Here is a 17,580-nt window from a genome sequence, read left to right as displayed (position 1 = left end):
TATTTAAATTTAGGGGCAAAAACACAACTCATGAATCATTCTGCAGTTTATTTTGACCATAATGAATCATTCATTAATTTGACTTGTTTTCGTTTAACCAATGATTCAAATTATTGAAATGCCAGAAAGTCACGCGTGACTTTCTAAAATATTCAATATGGGTGACTTTCTAAAATATTCAATTCCATATATCCAGAAATTTGAATTAAGGTAAGAAAGCTAGTTTCACTCAGCAGCCTCATCATCTCAGCTGCCATTTGAAAAACACTTGTACCAAGTCAAAGATAGAGAGATAAGGGTTTTGTTTTCCTCTCGAACTCAAACCGCTACATCCATGCACCTCCACTTTTTACTCCCAAGAATCCTCACTTTTTACCCACCCTCAGTAAAAAACTAATTATCCATTTACCGAGCCTCACCCCTTCTTAACTCCCTCACAGTATAAATTGCAGTGCTCCCTTCCACATTCCATCAAACTATACGGCTCGTTTTGTTCTTGATAGGCAAAAGAGTGAGCTCCCTGCACAGTCCAAATGGCAACCTCCAAAGCATTTCTCTTCTTTTTTCTTCTTTCTACATCCCAAGTCCTTTTTGTATCTTGTACCAAATTCGAAGTTGGAGGCAAGAGTGGATGGGAGATCCCGAAATCGAAGAACGGCCAACAAATGTATAACGAATGGGCTTCGAAAAACCGGTTCAAGGTCGACGACGCTCTCTGTAAGTCACTCTTCACAAATAAATGACGATAGTTACTGTCATTAGTTGCATGGAATAAGGTGGTATATATAAAGACATATCAGTCTTGATGCACTTTTTACCGACTTGTTTTGCACAACTAATGTCAGTAACTATTGTCAGGTTTTCTTCTATTGAAATCAAAAGCTTCTTGCCTAAGATAAGATTCCTATTTAATCTGTCTTAAGTAACGTTTTGCTTGTCAAGAAAAAATGTCAATCGTCACTGTCATTAATTGCACATAATAAGATGGATAAAGAAGCGAATTGTATATATGAAGACAACAATCATTGATGTGCCTTTTACCCACCTCGTTTTGCGCAACTAATGTTATTAGCTATGGTCGGGTTTTCTTCTATCGAAATCAAAAGCTTCTTGCCCAAGATAAGATTCCTATTTAATTTGTTTTAAGTAACGTTTTGCTATGCTTTCTTCATGGACTTAGCCTTCAATTACACCAAAGACTCGGTGATGGTGGTGACCAAGGACGAGTACGAAAAATGCCACTCTGCCCATCCCATCTTCTTCTCCAACAACGGTGCAACTACGTTCACACTGGACCGGCCTGGTTTGTTCTACTTCGTCAGCGGAGTTGCCGGGCACTGCCAGAGAGGGCAGAAGATGATCATCAAGGTCTTGGAGCCGGCAAGCCCGCCTCAATCCGCTGATCAGAACGCAACGGACCCGTCACAGCCGAAGCATGGTTCGGCTGCAACGGAGGCCATCTCCTCTGCAGCAACTCTTGTGTTCTGCATGGTGTCATTTTTTGTGGTCTTTTTCTTCTAGTTGCAGTGATACGTGATGGTTTTTAATTATCTGTGTTTTTCCGTACCCCTAATCTGATTTTGGTCTTTTGAGATTAGAAGAGTGTAGACTTGAACTAATTTGGCTTTATGAATTTTAGTCTTTTTTTGGAAGTATGATAATTTTTCCATAGATTACGATAAATGTTGATGGATGCCTCAATCGTTCTCACATAATTTCAAAAAAAATTAGAGTGATTCTCACCTTATTAACCTCAAGTATATCCTTATTTTTTTCCAAGGTTCTAAAAAACGCTAGACGCTAGTCAAGTGGTGAGCTAGTGCCTAGCGCCTATGCGGCTCTAGGCGGATTTAGGTAAATTTTTTGTATATCTTGTAAATAAGTTCACAATTTAAAACCACATAAAATGCAAAATAGGAGAAAATGAGGAAATATAGTAATTTGGATACATTTTTTTAATTAAAAAAAAAAAAAAAAAAAACCTCCTAGCCGCCAGCCCTCCTAGGGCCGCCTAAAGCCCAACCGATTTGCAAAAAAACGCTTTGGGTCACCAGCGCTCAGCGCCTAGGTCGTTTTTTAGAATATTGTTTTTTTCGTCTCAGTTTCATACTTGAACTTTGATTTTTCTGACACTTTAGTACTTCTGTTATGTTTTCCACCAAGTTCTACATTAAGTGATGAAGTGACATAACTTTGGCCTATCATATTTGTCACGTGATGAGAGATTCTCTTGAAAATCCAAGCTTGCCACCACGTCGTCACTTAACGGAAAACTTAACAGAAGTATTAAAATGTCAAGAAACATCAAAGTTTAGCTATGAAACTAAGACGAAAATAACTAAAAGTTTAGCTGTTGTCAAGAAACATCAAAGTTTAACTATGAAACTGAGACAAAAATAACTAAAAGAAGCAAAGTGTGGATTTCAAGATAAGTGGTAAAGTGAGATTACCCAAAAATTTATTACAAACGACATTATTCTTCCAAGCTAGATAAAGGAAAGAGAGTTTAAACCCGAAACTCGACAAGTCGGTGAGAAAAGCCACAATCCAACACTTGCAACCTTGCAACAGAAATCTTGTAATTTAAAGCACATAGAAAAGTCAAACGATTTGGGATTGCAATTCGAATTGATATATCAAAACTCGTCAAAAGACAAATCAATTTTAATTTACAAAGTAATAACTCGGGAAGAAGAAGCGCATTGAAGCCATCGATCAAAATTGCGTTTTACAGTCTCGGTTTCGGCTTCAAAACCTTGGTAGAAAATAACAAAATTGTTGCAAGAGAAAAGAAAGAAGCAGAATTGCTGCACACACAAGGCTCCTCTAATGCCTTATGAATTGTCTATCATCTCCGCCTTTTCGATTGCCGTAAGGATTGCTCTCACTGAATCCATTTCGACTTCCTTCTTTACGCGTCTTCTTCCTGAACTTTGATTTACTGCTGTCTAAGTTCAAATGCACCTTGGGTGGATTAGAAAAACAAAAAGAAGCCGCAACCGCCTGCCCAATTCCAACAACCATTGAGATATCAGGATGGGATAGCATTCGTGTTTTCCTACGAAAATCTCTTTTATCTTTACACAGTAAACGTTTAGATGAAAAGATAAATAACTTCATATCAAGAAAAAGACGGGTACCTGCAGATCAAGCCGGTGTACATTAAAGATGTCCTTCATAGAGTGTGAATTGTATGCTAATAAATAAGATGTATACGCCTCTTTTGCTGAATTATTCAGGTAGTGATTCTTTTGAACCATCTGCTCCTGCATCAGTCGAAGCAATGCATAAGTTTCCATGGACCTAGTTATAGCATGATAATGGAAAACAATCGAACACGAAATTACCAGTTTTGACTGCACATTCTTCAGCTTCTTTTCATTAAAATCGTATGGTTTAACGGGCACATTTGCAGCCTGTAAACAAAAATGAATATGAATTGAAATGGAGAAAAAGCATCACACAGCAGATAGAAAACCTAAACAAAAGCTAGATATTGCTTACAACCTTCTGTAAAACATTTTAGCTATAAATCATACCTTCAAATAGCGAATGAATTGCAACTCTTCGGGAATGAGGAAAAGTAATGCCTTTCCTGTTGCACCTTCCCCTCGAGCTGTTCGACCAACCCTATGGATATATTCCTGCAAGTACATATCCCTTGATACGCTGTTATTCAGCACGGACGAAGAATCGCTAGATACTCAAACTACTAGAAATCTGTTAGAAAGAAGGAATAATGAATACCGTCGGTTCATCTGGAGGATCAAACTGCAAAATCCAGTCCTACAAGCAACGAAAAGAAAAGAAAAGAAAGAAGCAGCATAAGATTACCATGAGCATTCGTAAATGTAAATATTGCTAACAGGATAAAGAGGAGTGGGCAAGGGAGATGTCTGGGAAGGGGCTGATATCTCAATGTGAAATGAATAAACATACTGGTTGTGGTACATAAAATAATTGAATGATTAAAAAAAAAAAAAAAAAAAACTAATGATAACCATAATTTTCGTAAGTTTAATCCTGTCCTGACTCCTGTTACAGAAAGGAAAAGGAAGTTTACCACAGCAGGAATATCCAGTCCACGAGCAGCAACATCAGTACAGAGTAAGATTCCTTTCTCTGCTTTACAGAAGTCAAAAAAAGTAGTTGTCCTCTTCTGCTGCTTTTGCTTTCCATGGATATCAAAGCATTCCACATTAATGTATCTAAGAAGTTCGGAGTGGAATTTCACTGAGTTACAAGACGAGAAGAAGACCATAACTTTCTTAGACGTATTCTTTGTCAGGAAAGAATATAAGAGAAGAAATCTCTTAACACTTGGGACAACACAATAGCCTTGTTCCAGCCCTTCATTGGTGACCTACAGTTCACACAATCTCATCATTCCACTGATTAGGGCTAAATCACAAGAAATAAAAAATTTGGAGAGAGTACAAAGTAAATTTTAATTCATAACAGATATGAACATTAAATGCATGTAAAATGAGGAAAACATAATCATACTGGATTCCTACCTTTGACCTCCCCTCATCCACATCAACATAGATAGGTTTCTGATCTTTTCGAAATGACAACTTAACAAGATCTTCAACCTATAGGTTTAACAAGAAAAGATTTATCAGCACAAAGCACTCGTGTAACAAATGGGCGCACAAAGATTTGTTGTCTCAAAGATACAAAAGTTAGAGAACTATTTAACTATGTTTAAGCCAAAACATTTAAAAACAAGGCAGAAAGCAAGATATTGGATAATATCCAATAAGGATACAATACACTAACCTTCTTAGTTTGGGTTGCTGAAAATAAAGCTGTTTGCCTATCCTGCACATCCATTAGCAATTCGATTAGCCAACGCATATTACCAAGTAAAACTCATTTTGAAATGGCACCTAAACCATAAAACTAATGTATCCAGGCCAATTTCTGAATAAAATCAAACTCAACTAACCAAACTTCAAGCTCCTCTTAATTAAAAAAATTAAAAAAAAAAAAAACAGAAGCATATGTTGCTTTACATCTAAGGATTGCAGCCCTCGAGTCTTTGTCACAGAAGAGGTAGAAAACTAAATAAATTTACCTTTGGCAGAATCTTGACAATCTGTTTCATTTCCTCCTCAAAGTTTGCTTCCAATAACCTGTCAGCTTCATCAATCACAAGGCACTGCAAGTCCAGGACAACAATGAAATCAAAGATTGACAAATTTCTGTGATGTCATGATGTGGTACATCTCAATCAAAGATATTTAGCTTAACCACATCAAGAAGCTAATTCTTTTCTCTAACATAACAACACAAACTGCAGTAGGATCAGAAAATACGGTTCAATATTTCAGTAAAAAGATTAACAACAACAGCAGAATATTCCGAAGTCAAGGAAACAGTAGTTAGAATTTGCTTCAAATCAGAAAGTCAACTGTACCCATCAGAACCATTTCAGAAAATAACCACTGAAAAACATTTTGGAACAACTAAAACAATATTTCCGACGAATAGATGTGAAGCACCTTCAAGTTCTTATATATGAATCCCTTGGTATTCTGGAGATGGTCAAGAAGTCGACCAGGGGTTGCAACCAATAAATTTACTCCTTTTACAATACGTTCTGCTTCCCCTCTCCTAGCTGAACCTCCAATAACCAAGCCAAGAGTCTGAGAGTGATACTTTAGAAGGTCCTTTGCCACAGCATGAGTCTAAATTAATTGGAAAAGAAAAATAGTCAGAGACGAATAAAGGGGTTCAATGGTAAATCCCACGATGCGACGTTATAAAAAAGTCTCTTGAACTGGACCAAGCTCCATCATGATATTGGAAGAAAATTTAACATGTCGCTACAAAAAAGAACAAAATGCAGGGGTTTTCACCTGTATTGCAAGTTCCCGTGTTGGGCAAATCACAACAACACCCATTCCGTTACGAGGAGCAAAATGTGTGTTATATAGCAGCTCCACAGCTGGTATTAGAAAAGCAAGAGTTTTACCGGACCCTGTCCTTGCAGCTCCGAGGACATCTTTTCCAATCAAGAGCGGTGGGATTGCTCTAGCTTGAATCTGCATTAGTAATATATTGTATATTCAATTCATCCCAAATCATCAACAACTTTTTTAGAACTGAAAACTGAAAGATATCTCAACGAACACACACATTTCTCATCAAGTACAAACCCTAAAATTCTCTGAAATTAGTAAGTTCTCAATTCGTATAAAAAAAACATACTTTTCGATCAAGTAACTCATAATAAGAAATCCCATAAACAAAAGGGAACTTTAACGAAAAACTACTAGTACCGTTCACTTTAACGGAAAACTATATTTTCGATCAATCATGGTTATTTTCGTTCTTAAACAAAATTAGGCTAGAAGTTACCGAAATCAAATTCGAGACGGCAAATTACCTGAGTCATATACTGAAACTTCATTTCTTCAATGGCCTTGTAAGTGTTCTCAGACAAGTTCAACGAAGCAAACGACTCTGTGGTCATAATCCCAGTCCCTCCACCGCCACTATTCACCTTCTTCTTCTTCTTCTTCTTCTTCTCCTCCTCCTCCTCCTCTTCCTCCATTGCTTCTTCCCTCTCCTCATCTTCTTCATCTTTGTCCTCGACGGGGCTTTGATCCTCAACTTCCTCTCCCTTCAATTTCTTCACCTTCTTCCTCTTCTTCTCACTCTCGCCCTTAGCCGGTTCGCCGTTAGGGTTTTGAGGCTCCAGATATTCTTGTTGCTCTACACCCGCCAATTCCGACGGTTTCTTTGCTCTGTTTCTCTTGCGCTTCTTCTTCTTCGTCTCGTCCTCCGAAGGCGCGTGAAGGTTTGGGTCTGTCATTCCGACTGGTTCTCCAAGGAATATGGGTTTGAATTGGGGTTCCACAGTTTCAGGGGGCGCAGAGGAAGAAGACGAGCTTTCTCTCGCAGCACAGAGACGTTGAGAAACTGTGGAGATTTCAGCAGGGTTTGGGCGTTACTTGTTAAACCCTAGCTGCGACTGTACTCGCTCAACTCGAACAGCCACAAACCCAAAAGCCCTAGGCCTCAGCCTCTTAATAGAACTAGTAATTTGGGCCTCACTCGGTGTTTAAACTTTCCAAGTTTTGAAGCAAAACGGCCCAACGAAAGCTCTTAACTAACTGAGATTTATTCATCTCAACAATTTACTCGTGAAAAAGAAAATATGCGGGATAGTGACTTCAATAAAAAAAATTTATGGAAAACTAATGAAAATGGTTTGAAAACTTTGAGTTTTAACGATAAGGACAAAATAAAGGTTAAAGTAAATATTACTAGGATTGACTTTTTAGTGTAAAAATGTGGTTTTTCGTTAACATGAACATTACCAGAAGCTTTTCGTTAAAGTTTCTTTTTTTTATTTTTTTTAATGTTATGCCTATTTTCTATTAATCTTCACTGTTGATTTTATTAACAATTACAAAACTTACCGAATGTGTACGAGGTGAGAAAAAGTGTGTTAAAAATCATTTTCTTGTTCTTAATTAGCACATTCATAACATACCATACCATTTTATGATTTGGTGGGGAAAAGTTGAATGCATGTACGAAAGATGTGGTGGCACCAAAAACGCACCAAATAATGGTACTTTGTTTGAAAGCAAACCATGCTTTAATCACAAGGGAATCATTTTATTATATTCAAATTACACACAAATTACTAAATATAAATATGATTATGACCTACTACTCCCACTTTAATATACTCACGAATTTTCATAATTCAGTTGCATGATGCTCTGAGTTCAAATCTTCTGTACTCGTTGTGTGTATCGCTTCTCTGTGGTCTTTATTGTTGTTTGACATGTGTGAATAAACTTAAACGTCCTCAACCTTGTTAACACGTGTTAATAAATTTATATGTCATCAACTTTGTTGTCATAAACTTAACACGAATCAATTAATAATAAAGATCACAAAAAACAAAATGAATGCACAAGATTTGATCTGAGATGGCTTTCCTTGGAAGGCAGATTTTATGAAATTAATAGTAACAAAATCATACTCCATGAGTGTAATTATGATCCACTCACTCCACCAAATCCTCGTTAAAACATGTGTACCAAAATTTCATTGACTATAAAGCTAAATTAACGGAAAGTATTCACTATGCAGCAAAAGGTGGTCGATCCGCCGTCTGTCCATCAAATATATACAGGAAGTGACCCTTGTCATCGAGTCTCACCCACTACATCTTGATCGGGAGAAATATTGTTGTACTGGTACATTTTCCTCTCACATAGAATGAACCTCTGCGTATGTATGAGTATCAATTTTTGTGAGAGGACACCATACTTCAAGTACATATGTCCCTTCACATAGAATGAATTATTCATGCATGTGAGTTCCGCCTCTTGTGAGAAAACATCAAACTCGCATCCAAACTTTCTTTTATGTACAAGTGAGAGTTAAAATTTTAGCCTAGAAAGGGTTTAAAAGTCTCAATTCAAAACGTTATCTTAATTTTACAAAAATTACTCCGTCGTGCGGTAAGCAACCGACCATCATCGTTTGGGTCTGGTATGGTGTTGTCGTCATCATCCTCTTTCTTAAACCTAAATTCAAAGCCTCTCTAACTTTCTTCTTCTCTCCTCCCACTGATTTCCAGATCATAGTCATCCTCAAAGCTCATAGGCAACGAAATTAGAGTTAAAAAGTTGGATTAAGAGTCGAAGTCTACGATAAAACCTTAAAAGGACAGTACTAAATTTTTTTTGTCCAAAATAAATCAAAATGGACCTGGAACCATCTTGGTCCCTTCATGACTTCGCCTCTACTACACAAGTAACTCATTGAAGTTGTTATGGCATATCATCCTTCAACTTGATAACTTGTCATTGTGCCGGTGACTAGAATATGGACACGGGAGCATTGTCACAATCTCTGTCCTAATTTGATTATTCAATGGTAGAAGTTTAGTGGTTCAATGCTTTATAAAATGGTAGAAGACAATGCCATGTCAAGAGTTTTTGACTTAAAAGTTAGGAAATCTCAAGTAAGAGTAGTTTATGTGGGTATGAACAAAAATTTATTACTAGTTTATAATGTTGTCTCTCTTTTTAGTAAAAGGCAAAGTACATGGACTGTGTTTTTTTTTAGGTTTTGACACAAAAATATAGTTCATCTATCATTATCCAACCAACCTCCATGTGGGGCTTCCGGATTTTGTTTTTTTTTTTTTTTAAAAACCCTCTAAGTTTAGAAATCTTTTATGGAATAGCTGGGTGTTGCTCTTTGAAAATGTGACATGTTTTTGAAAGTTTTTCTCAAACAGCTCGACGAATTGCCTCTATGGGCACTTGGCAGGTTAACTGCTGGCCTCAAGCCTTTGCTTGCGTTGCTATTGGCATATGTCGGCATATGTTGACATCTAGCAACATGCTTACTTGAAACCTATTGCATCAATCGACATACTCATTTGAAAGTTGTTGGCATCTGTCAACCAATGTGCAATATAATTTGGCAAATTATTATTTCACCATTTCACCATATGCAATATATGAAGTCGAAGCATCCTCTTGAGTCCTAGACCTCTTTTCATTTTATTAGTCGATGATTACACATTAATCTTATGTTGATTATCTATTATTTGGGGCATTTGAACCGTTCGATCTATCAAATATTCTATGATGATTGTACCAAAACACAAAAAGATAATGCTTCTGTTACCCCTTCCTTACTTATAAAAAATTAGATCTTTATGATTTTACCATATAAAAAGGAGAAGGCCTTCTCCTTGCCATGAAATTTTCTAAAAGTGGACCCCACGTCTCTCTTCCTACCGGCTACAAAATCTGACAATATTTTGACCGTTACGATACACGATTCAAAATTTTCAAAAGCAACAACCTTAAACATTGATTGCTTCCTTCACCTCCATTTACCCTAAAAATTCAAATCAAATTACTTTATCAGTTTATCTGGACCAGCAAGAAGCAGAATCTGGAGTGGAAGTAACAATTACTTTCAAAAGCTGACACTACCCACCGTTCATCTCCCTCAATCCAACGGCTCAAAAGTCAAAACCCTCCAAGGTTTAAATTAATACCCAAGTCATCGTCGATCGCTAATTCCATTTCTTCAACAGGAGGAACATTCAATTGGTTTCCAACGAAAAGATTTGTACTTTCTGACAATTTAAGCAGTCTCTTCAATTGGGTCGGCAGGAAAATCTTCTGGGTATGTTTGGATAGCGAGAAAATTGCCGAGAAAATTACAGAATGCCTGTGTCGACTCGGTCCCAGACCAACTCAGTGGAGAGAAGCAAACCCGGTCCAGATCAAGAACCGAGCCACGCGAATCTTCCGCTAAGGAACCCACATCATGGATTGAAGGAAAAGATGAGAGCTTTGACGCTGCTCTACGAGCAGCAGAAGCAGGCCGCGGCGGCGCTGAGGAACCCGAATCCGAAATCCGATCCGGAGCAGCTCCGATTCGCGAGCCACCCGAGCGTCGAGCTTCTCGGTTCTTGTAAAAAGGAGGAGAGAGAAGAACCGAAGCAGGGGAGCCACCACGTGATGAGAGAGAACAACAGCAACGCAATGCACAACTCCACCGTTACCAGAACTTACGTTCTGCCACAGCCGCCGCCGACCCACGCCAAGGAGAATGTGGCGGCTGCGGGATTAAACGACCGGATTCTCAGCTTTACTTCGTGTCCAAGAAAGGCCAAGGCTTCAACCCCGGTGGCGAGGAGGCTGTCAATGGGAGGTCACGTGCAGCACGTGCCGGGCCCGCAGCGGGAGTCGGGTGGGGTGGCGGAGGGGGCTAGGAATGTGCAAGAATCGGAGAACCCTTCGGTTTCGGAGACACCCACGAGTCGGATTCTTGTGTTTGTTAGGCTGAGGCCGATGGCCAAGAAGGAAAGGGAGGCGGGTTCCAGATGCTGCGTTCGAATTGTGAACCGGCGGGATGTTTACTTGACGGAGTTTGCGAACGAGAACGATTATCTGCGGCTGAAGAGGCTCCGGGGACGGCATTTCATGTTCGATGCTTCTTTCCCTGATTCCACTTCTCAGCAAGAAGTTTATTCCACCACGTGAGTTTGGTTTAATTGGATATTATTAATCAGTGATTGATTGGATATAATTGGTGTTTTGGTTTCTGCTTGAAAAAATCTTGGAACTTTGCATATAAAAATGTTCGAATTCGTCGTTACAGTCGTAATCGAGTTTGGTTTGATTCAATATTCGTGTTTGTTTGCTGAGAAAAGCCATGGTTCTTGTTGCGCTGGATTAGATCCCAAGAAATGGAAAATACTCTACAGCCTATGCTAGTGGTAGTGTTAGTTTCGAATTTTTGTGTCCCGTAAAATTTCTCAGTAACCAAACAGAAAAAGCAACCAACAATGTTGTGAATTGTGAATGATGTGCTGTTAATGTTGTTTGTCTCAGTAATCTCTTCCATTTTAATGTCTAAATTTTAACAAAATCGGTATGCCGTCTGTTTTTTCAGTACAGCAGAGCTTGTGGAGGCAGTTCTGCAGGGGAGGAATGGATCAGTGTTCTGCTATGGTGCCACTGGAGCTGGAAAAACATACACAATGCTCGGCACGCTGGATAATCCGGGAGTGATGGTTTTGGCAATCAAGGACCTCTTCACCAAGATAAGGCAGAGGAGCTGTGATGGAAACCATGTGGTTCATCTGTCCTATCTTGAGGTCTATAACGAAACCGTGAGGGATCTGCTCTCCCCCGGAAGGCCTCTTGTACTTCGAGAAGACAAACAGGTCTGCCTCGTATCTTGCATCTCACATTACTTTGCTTGCAACTCACAAGGAAATGAATTTGTGTAAGAGTAATAGTAATGTCATATATAGTATGTGTTTGCTGTGTGTATGCGAAAACATGTACAAGGGAAAATCTAAGAGCTATGTAGTTTCTTAAATTGAAACTAGCTGCATTATTTCGACCAATCCAATCTTAGAACATACTGTTTCTATACGGGTATCTCAAACGCACCTACGTCTTATTTTTATTATGTGGTGAAGTTCTTAATGATGTTAGTGAAAATCAATTTGTGTTCAAATGTATTGCAGGGAATAGTGGCAGCCGGTCTTACACAATACAGAGCTTATTCCACCGATGAAGTAATTTCTTAGTCCCTTTTTGGATGCTTTGAAAAGTTAGATGCTTTGCTTAGAAGTTAATCTGTTGTTCGGTCTTTCTTTTGGTTTGTGGCAGGTTATGGCATTACTTCAGCAAGGAAACCAAAACCGAACTACTGAACCAACTCGCGCTAATGAAACTTCCTCACGGTCCCATGCCATTTTGCAGGTAACAATTGAGATATGGCTTGTTGAGTTCTGAAAACTTGCAATTATTATGACTCAATTTGATTGTTTCTTTCTAACTTGATCTCCTTGTATATCCAGGTTGTGATTGAATACCGAGTAAAAGATGCTTCTATGAATGTGGTCAACCGAGTAGGGAAGCTCTCACTAATTGATCTTGCCGGGTCAGAGAGAGCCCTTGCCACGGACCAGAGAACAGCTAGATCTCTTGAGGGTGCCAATATAAATCGGTCACTCTTAGCACTGAGCAGCTGCATCAATGCTCTTGTGGAAGGAAAGAAGCACATACCTTATAGGAACTCAAAGTTAACCCAACTTCTTAAGGATTCTTTAGGAGGAGCTTGTAACACTGTGATGATCGCGAACATCAGCCCATGCAATCTCACCTTTGGTGAAACCCAAAACACGCTTCATTGGGCAGATCGAGCAAAGGAAATCAGGACTAAGGTCAGTCCTCCTAACTTATCCAATCTTTTAAGTGCCATAAGCTATTGGACAGTTTTGTTTTGCTGCATTACTTGCTAATCAGCAGACATTGGTTTCTATTGTCCTTGAAATTTCATACTTTCATGGCAACTCTAGATAATGTCTCTTTCCTTGTCATTTTACACAATTGCAGGCGTGCGAGGTGAACGAGGAGACACTGCAATTACCGGAAACTGATACTGATCAAGCCAAGCTATTGCTTGAATTACAGAAAGAGAATCGTGAACTGCGAGTACAACTTGCACACCAGAAACAGAAGCTATTAGTTGTCCAAGCACAATCCTTTGCTGCAAATGCCTCTCCAACGCCTTCTTCGGTTACATCCCTCTTGACTCCTCCAACTTCTGCCCAAGCAAATGACAAGCGGAAACCCAGACCCTCTTTCTTGACCCGGACTTGCTTCACACCAGAGTCCAAGAAAAGAGGGGCTGAGGAAGCAGTTAGAGATCTTCGCCGGACTGTAAAGACATTGGAGGCAGAAATAGAGAGGATGAAGAAAGATCACACTTCACAGCTAAAGCAGAAAGATGATATCATTCGTGAGCTTTTGAGGGAAAGTGAGAAAACACCAGGAGCAGGGAGGGAGGGTGGGGAAAAGAGGGCGGTGACAAGGACTAGCTTGAGACCGCAGGAGCCGAGCACAAAGAGGATCGTTACAAGAGCTAGCATGAGAAAACAGGAGCCAAGCATTGGTGAATTGAAGAGCCCAAGTCACCGTTTCAGGTCACCAGTCCCAACAGCTAAAAAACGAAGCTTTTGGGACATAACAACTGCAAACAGCCCATCAGCTGCTACATTAAATGGAAGAAAAACTAGAAGCCATGTCATTTCTGAACCTGCTGCAGCTCCCTCCATGCTTCTTCAGGTAATCTAATTGTTCTCATCGTCTTCCTTTCCTTCATCTTGTTTCTGATAAAAGAAAATTGTAGCAAAGAATCGCATGCGTGTCTGAAACTTCACAACAAAGCCTCCTTCCCCCAAAAGTCTCGTGGCCTCTCCTACCTTTTTAATCTTTTATGCATAAGTTTCATAGTTCTGCAACTGATGCAGCTTGCCTATCCATGTTTCTGGTTTGTGATATTTTTTGGACCGCACATCATCAATTGTGCCCCATTCAGCCAGGTTTTGCACGACAAAAGCCCGAGCGTTTGAAGTAACACGGGAGATGGTAGAAGAAAAGAGAGAAAAAACTACTTAGGTCAATCTGGAAGATGGAAAGACGATGGCATTCTGGCAAAAGCACTTCCTACCAGCAATATTTTCTCTGACGGATCGAACCCGTAGTTCAACATGGAAGAAAAATTGTAACTTTGTAGGTGGCGCTGCTGTTACTTGTATGCCATCTTTCGTCATACGATTTCATTTGTGGAGTTAGCAGAACATATTCCATTAGTTGTTTTCAATCTTCAGAGTTGTCCATTATTTATTCCAAATCAATAAACTTCAGTCTGTAAATTCGCAGTAATCATTTCTTGCTTCATATTCTTTGGGCCCTATATGTCAATTCCTGAATGAACTGGGGAACAAGATTCAACCAAATGCAAAACACCAGCTGCTCTTGGCAAAAAGGAAAATCTACCAGCAGCATCTGCATCACTATATTCACTGAACGCGGCTACTTTCTTTGTAAAAACTTGATTACTATACGCTGCAACGTAGCTCCAGGTTTGTAACAGGATGTGTAACTGGAAAGAAACGCAGGTTTTGCACAACATACTTAACCTTCAAACTATTATATATTTTTTATAACAACGCTCAATCGAAGAGAAGTTCAAAATAACATTTGCATTATACGAAATAAATAGTTTAGAACACGAGATTTGACACAAACCTCTACTCTCTGGATAGATTACGCTGCCACTTTCTATAACAACAACAACAACAACAAAGCCTTTTCTCACTAAGTGGGGTCGGCTATATGAATCCTAGAACGTTATTGCGCTCAGTTCTGTGTCACATCTTCCGTTAGATCCAAGTACTCTAATTCTTTTCTTAGAGTCTCTTCCAAAGTCTTCCTCTACCCCTTCGACCCTGAACTTGTGTCCAGTAATCGCATCTTCTAATCGGAGCGTCAGTAGACCTTTGTTTCATATGTCCAAACCACCGTAACCGATTTTCTCTCATTTTTCCTTCAATTTCGGCTACTCCTACTTTATCTCGGATATCCTCATTCCTAATCTTATCATTTCTTGTGTGCCCATACATCCAACGAAGCATTCTCATCTCCGCTACACCCATTTTATGTACGTATTGATGCTTCACTGCCCAACATTCCGTGCCATAAAGCATTGACAACCTTATTTCCGTCGTATTAAATTTTTCCTTGAACTTCAGTGGCATACAACGGTCACACAACACGCCGGATGAAATTCTATATTCAAAAGCACTCTATTTTTGAGCTGGTTCATAGCGTGATCTTTTGCCTCTCCTTCCTCCAAATGCTTGAGTTTTGGTAAATAGGAAAGAAGATAATTGACGAAGACTCAACCAGTGATCTGCATAAACCACCAACTTCAAATGCTTGAGTTTTGGTAAATAGGAAAGACAGGATCAGCATTAATGTATTCCTGAGAAACAACAAAAGAGTGACGAACAGCATAATCCAACAAAATTAAAAAGTAAAAAAACAAACATATCAATGGTAGATACCAACCCCTCTATAAATATTCATCGTGAGATCTCTAGCTGAGAAACACAGCATGAGAGATGGGTGAAGGCAAGACTAAGGCCGCCAACGTCGTCAATGGTCAAACAATCCATGGATACCTCAACCAGCAAAGGTACATTACTGAGAAGCAAGTCTATCTTATCGTCAATGCTAATAAACGAAACAAGGTTCGTATCACAAATCTCAACACGTTCGAGCCTACTGCAATTCTTTAGCTCTAATTACCAAACCAATCGATGAACTGGCAACTCTTAAGTTAACCAAACGTGCAGTGCAAGACACGGATAATCGTTTCAAGCAATGGACTGTGCGAAACGAAGTGCTCAAGAACTTTTCCGGTCACATCAACATTATTGAGAAAAAGAAGTTTGAGGGACTTAAACCCAATGCTATGGTTCAAACCGGACCCTTTTCCATTGCAATTGAATCCAATTATCTATGGATCTTCTGAAGCGATCATCTCATCTATGGTTCAGAGTGGACCCTTTTCCATTGCAACTGCAAAAAACAAGCCCGGAATTGTTCGATGTTAGGGAGAGTATGCTGTTCAACCACATGATTGACTCAATCGACGTACGCATGCCTTTCTTGCTCCCGCATGTTTGGAAGGAGGTCCCTGAAGCCGCTCAAAGTTTTACCGGCATCAAAATCGAGATTCATAGTAAACCAGGCCCAGGCATGGCGCCATCCCTTGGAGAGGACACTGGTGGCTACTGCTTCCTTTAGCGGCAAGAAAGAAAATATAGTAACAAGAGTTTCATCAGGCAAGAAATACTCCATCGGCCAACTTACCTTGTCTTGGACAAATTGATGAGTAGTTTGGTCTACTGGCTCCTCCATTAATTCTGTCAGTGGTTTTCTCACGTCGGGGATTGTGTTGTAGGAGGACTGCGAACTCTGAACCCTAAACCCTATACCCTAAACTTTGAACGACACCGGCATGAATACTTATTTTAATGGTTTTCTCATGTCAAAAACTGATCATTCCAGTTCCTTCCCCAAAAGAAAATCTACCAGCATCGATCTACAACAGTGCATGAAATATCTTGTGCGTCGCTATTTTCTAGACGCCGCTATTTTTCTTCTATAAACTTAACTTAATTACCATAAACTTAACTTATTTTTCTTGGCGTTCCTGGTTCATGATTCGTAAGAGGGTTTGTAATATAGGTAATTACGGGACGCTGGCGATATCCTAAAACAATGAAGCATGCCAGGTAGAAAAGTTAAAACACATAACATGACTTGATTGGTCTGAGATACCGTCACAATATAAGGGTGTCCCTAACTCAGACCTAGATGTGCATATCAAGACCAAAACTATGATAATTATCCAACCCCGACACCACCACCCACACCACCCCCCCCCCCCCCCCCCCCCCCCCCAACCTCCTCCCTCCCAAATAAGGCCACTTGACTCAAAAAGCCAATCCACTTCTCATAATCCGGCCCCGAATTCTGCTTAATTATATTAATTAACCTCCATTAATTTCAACTTTCAAGCATAATCTAGATAATCCACTTGTCTAATTAAGGTAAAATATATATGGGTGCGCAAAGAAAAGTTGTTTCTGCGTTTCAGCAGCTATTCAAGCACGGGGCTCAGAGCCTTGATTTGGTCCCACCCCATAACTGCGTTTCAGCTTAAATGTGCTTTAGCACCTTCAAGGCCTTCATTTTTGTCAACTTAATGATTAAGCAAATAATCACTTCATCATTTTAATTAATTAAGATAATAGCTGGGCCAAATTAAAAAAAGCCAGAGTACACCTAATTAAGAGAGATACAGTTGTAAACTCATCACAGTGTAGGCCTTGGACTTGCAATATACAGGTGTTAGTAACAAGGAAGGGATGGGAAGGAACAAAAATAAAAGGGGAGAGAACCCTCTTTCCTCGAAAATAAGTCATCGTGCATTGATCAAATATAAAAAGAGATACGGGTTTAGTTACACTAAGAGCAGCATGCATGATGACTTTCATAGAGTGCTAATAAGAATTCCGGAAAAGAAATATATGGTTTAAAATTCATATATATCATTATGCTTTCTAACATTTTGCATGTGATCAATGTTTCTCATTTGTTTTCTACATACTAAACGGCAAACTTATCTACAACGGCGATGCTAATG

At 39.4% G+C, this 17,580-nt stretch overlaps 3 protein-coding genes across 3 annotated transcripts; 2 read left to right on the top strand and 1 right to left on the bottom strand.

Moving 5' to 3' along the window:
- Window positions 1–533: 533 nt before the first annotated feature.
- On the top strand, window positions 534–1,521 carry LOC137712032 (early nodulin-like protein 6). Its single transcript, XM_068451180.1, has 2 exons — window positions 534–717; window positions 1,181–1,521. The coding sequence occupies exons 1-2, from the start codon at window positions 534–536 to the stop codon at window positions 1,519–1,521; spliced, it is 525 nt and encodes a 174-aa protein (XP_068307281.1).
- A 1,109-nt stretch (window positions 1,522–2,630) lies between these two features.
- LOC137713276 (DEAD-box ATP-dependent RNA helicase 51-like) lies at window positions 2,631–6,988 on the bottom strand. The gene is made up of 12 exons (XM_068452566.1): window positions 6,395–6,988; window positions 5,865–6,050; window positions 5,508–5,693; window positions 5,081–5,164; window positions 4,783–4,824; window positions 4,518–4,595; window positions 4,064–4,363; window positions 3,748–3,786; window positions 3,540–3,644; window positions 3,348–3,416; window positions 3,141–3,266; window positions 2,631–3,003 (listed from the first exon to the last, which is right to left on the bottom strand). The coding sequence occupies exons 1-12, from the start codon at window positions 6,821–6,823 to the stop codon at window positions 2,827–2,829; spliced, it is 1,821 nt and encodes a 606-aa protein (XP_068308667.1). The 5' UTR covers window positions 6,824–6,988; the 3' UTR covers window positions 2,631–2,826.
- Window positions 6,989–10,035: 3,047 nt separating this feature from the next.
- LOC137713723 (kinesin-like protein KIN-8A) lies at window positions 10,036–14,235 on the top strand. The gene is made up of 7 exons (XM_068453066.1): window positions 10,036–11,041; window positions 11,458–11,731; window positions 12,041–12,091; window positions 12,186–12,278; window positions 12,377–12,742; window positions 12,915–13,646; window positions 13,900–14,235. Exons 1-7 carry the CDS (start codon window positions 10,224–10,226, stop codon window positions 13,936–13,938), a joined length of 2,373 nt encoding a protein of 790 aa, XP_068309167.1. The 5' UTR covers window positions 10,036–10,223; the 3' UTR covers window positions 13,939–14,235.
- The last annotated feature ends 3,345 nt before the right edge of the window (window positions 14,236–17,580 follow it).

Source organism: Pyrus communis, chromosome 13 (assembly GCF_963583255.1).
Source record: "Pyrus communis chromosome 13, drPyrComm1.1, whole genome shotgun sequence".
NCBI lineage: Eukaryota > Viridiplantae > Streptophyta > Magnoliopsida > Rosales > Rosaceae > Pyrus > Pyrus communis.
Note: the sequence above shows the minus strand (reverse complement) of the source record. Positions and strands in the feature narration are given on the sequence as shown.

Bases quoted from the DNA above. Each gene is read 5' to 3' on its own strand.
- LOC137713723 (XM_068453066.1), top strand. From the start codon at position 10,224: ATGCCTGTGTCGACTCGGTCCCAGACCAACTCAGTGGAGAGAAGCAAA. The intron at 11,732-12,040 runs GTCTGCCTCGTA...AATGTATTGCAG, and splicing joins TACTTCGAGAAGACAAACAG to GGAATAGTGGCAGCCGGTCT. The intron at 12,279-12,376 runs GTAACAATTGAG...TTGTATATCCAG, and splicing joins GGTCCCATGCCATTTTGCAG to GTTGTGATTGAATACCGAGT.
- LOC137713276 (XM_068452566.1), bottom strand. From the start codon at position 6,823: ATGACAGACCCAAACCTTCACGCGCCTTCGGAGGACGAGACGAAGAAG. The intron at 5,165-5,507 runs GTGCTTCACATC...CTGGACTTGCAG, and splicing joins TCATATATAAGAACTTGAAG to TGCCTTGTGATTGATGAAGC. The intron at 3,645-3,747 runs GTATTCATTATT...ATGTACTTGCAG, and splicing joins ATCCTCCAGATGAACCGACG to GAATATATCCATAGGGTTGG.
- LOC137712032 (XM_068451180.1), top strand. From the start codon at position 534: ATGGCAACCTCCAAAGCATTTCTCTTCTTTTTTCTTCTTTCTACATCC. The intron at 718-1,180 runs GTAAGTCACTCT...TCATGGACTTAG, and splicing joins CAAGGTCGACGACGCTCTCT to CCTTCAATTACACCAAAGAC.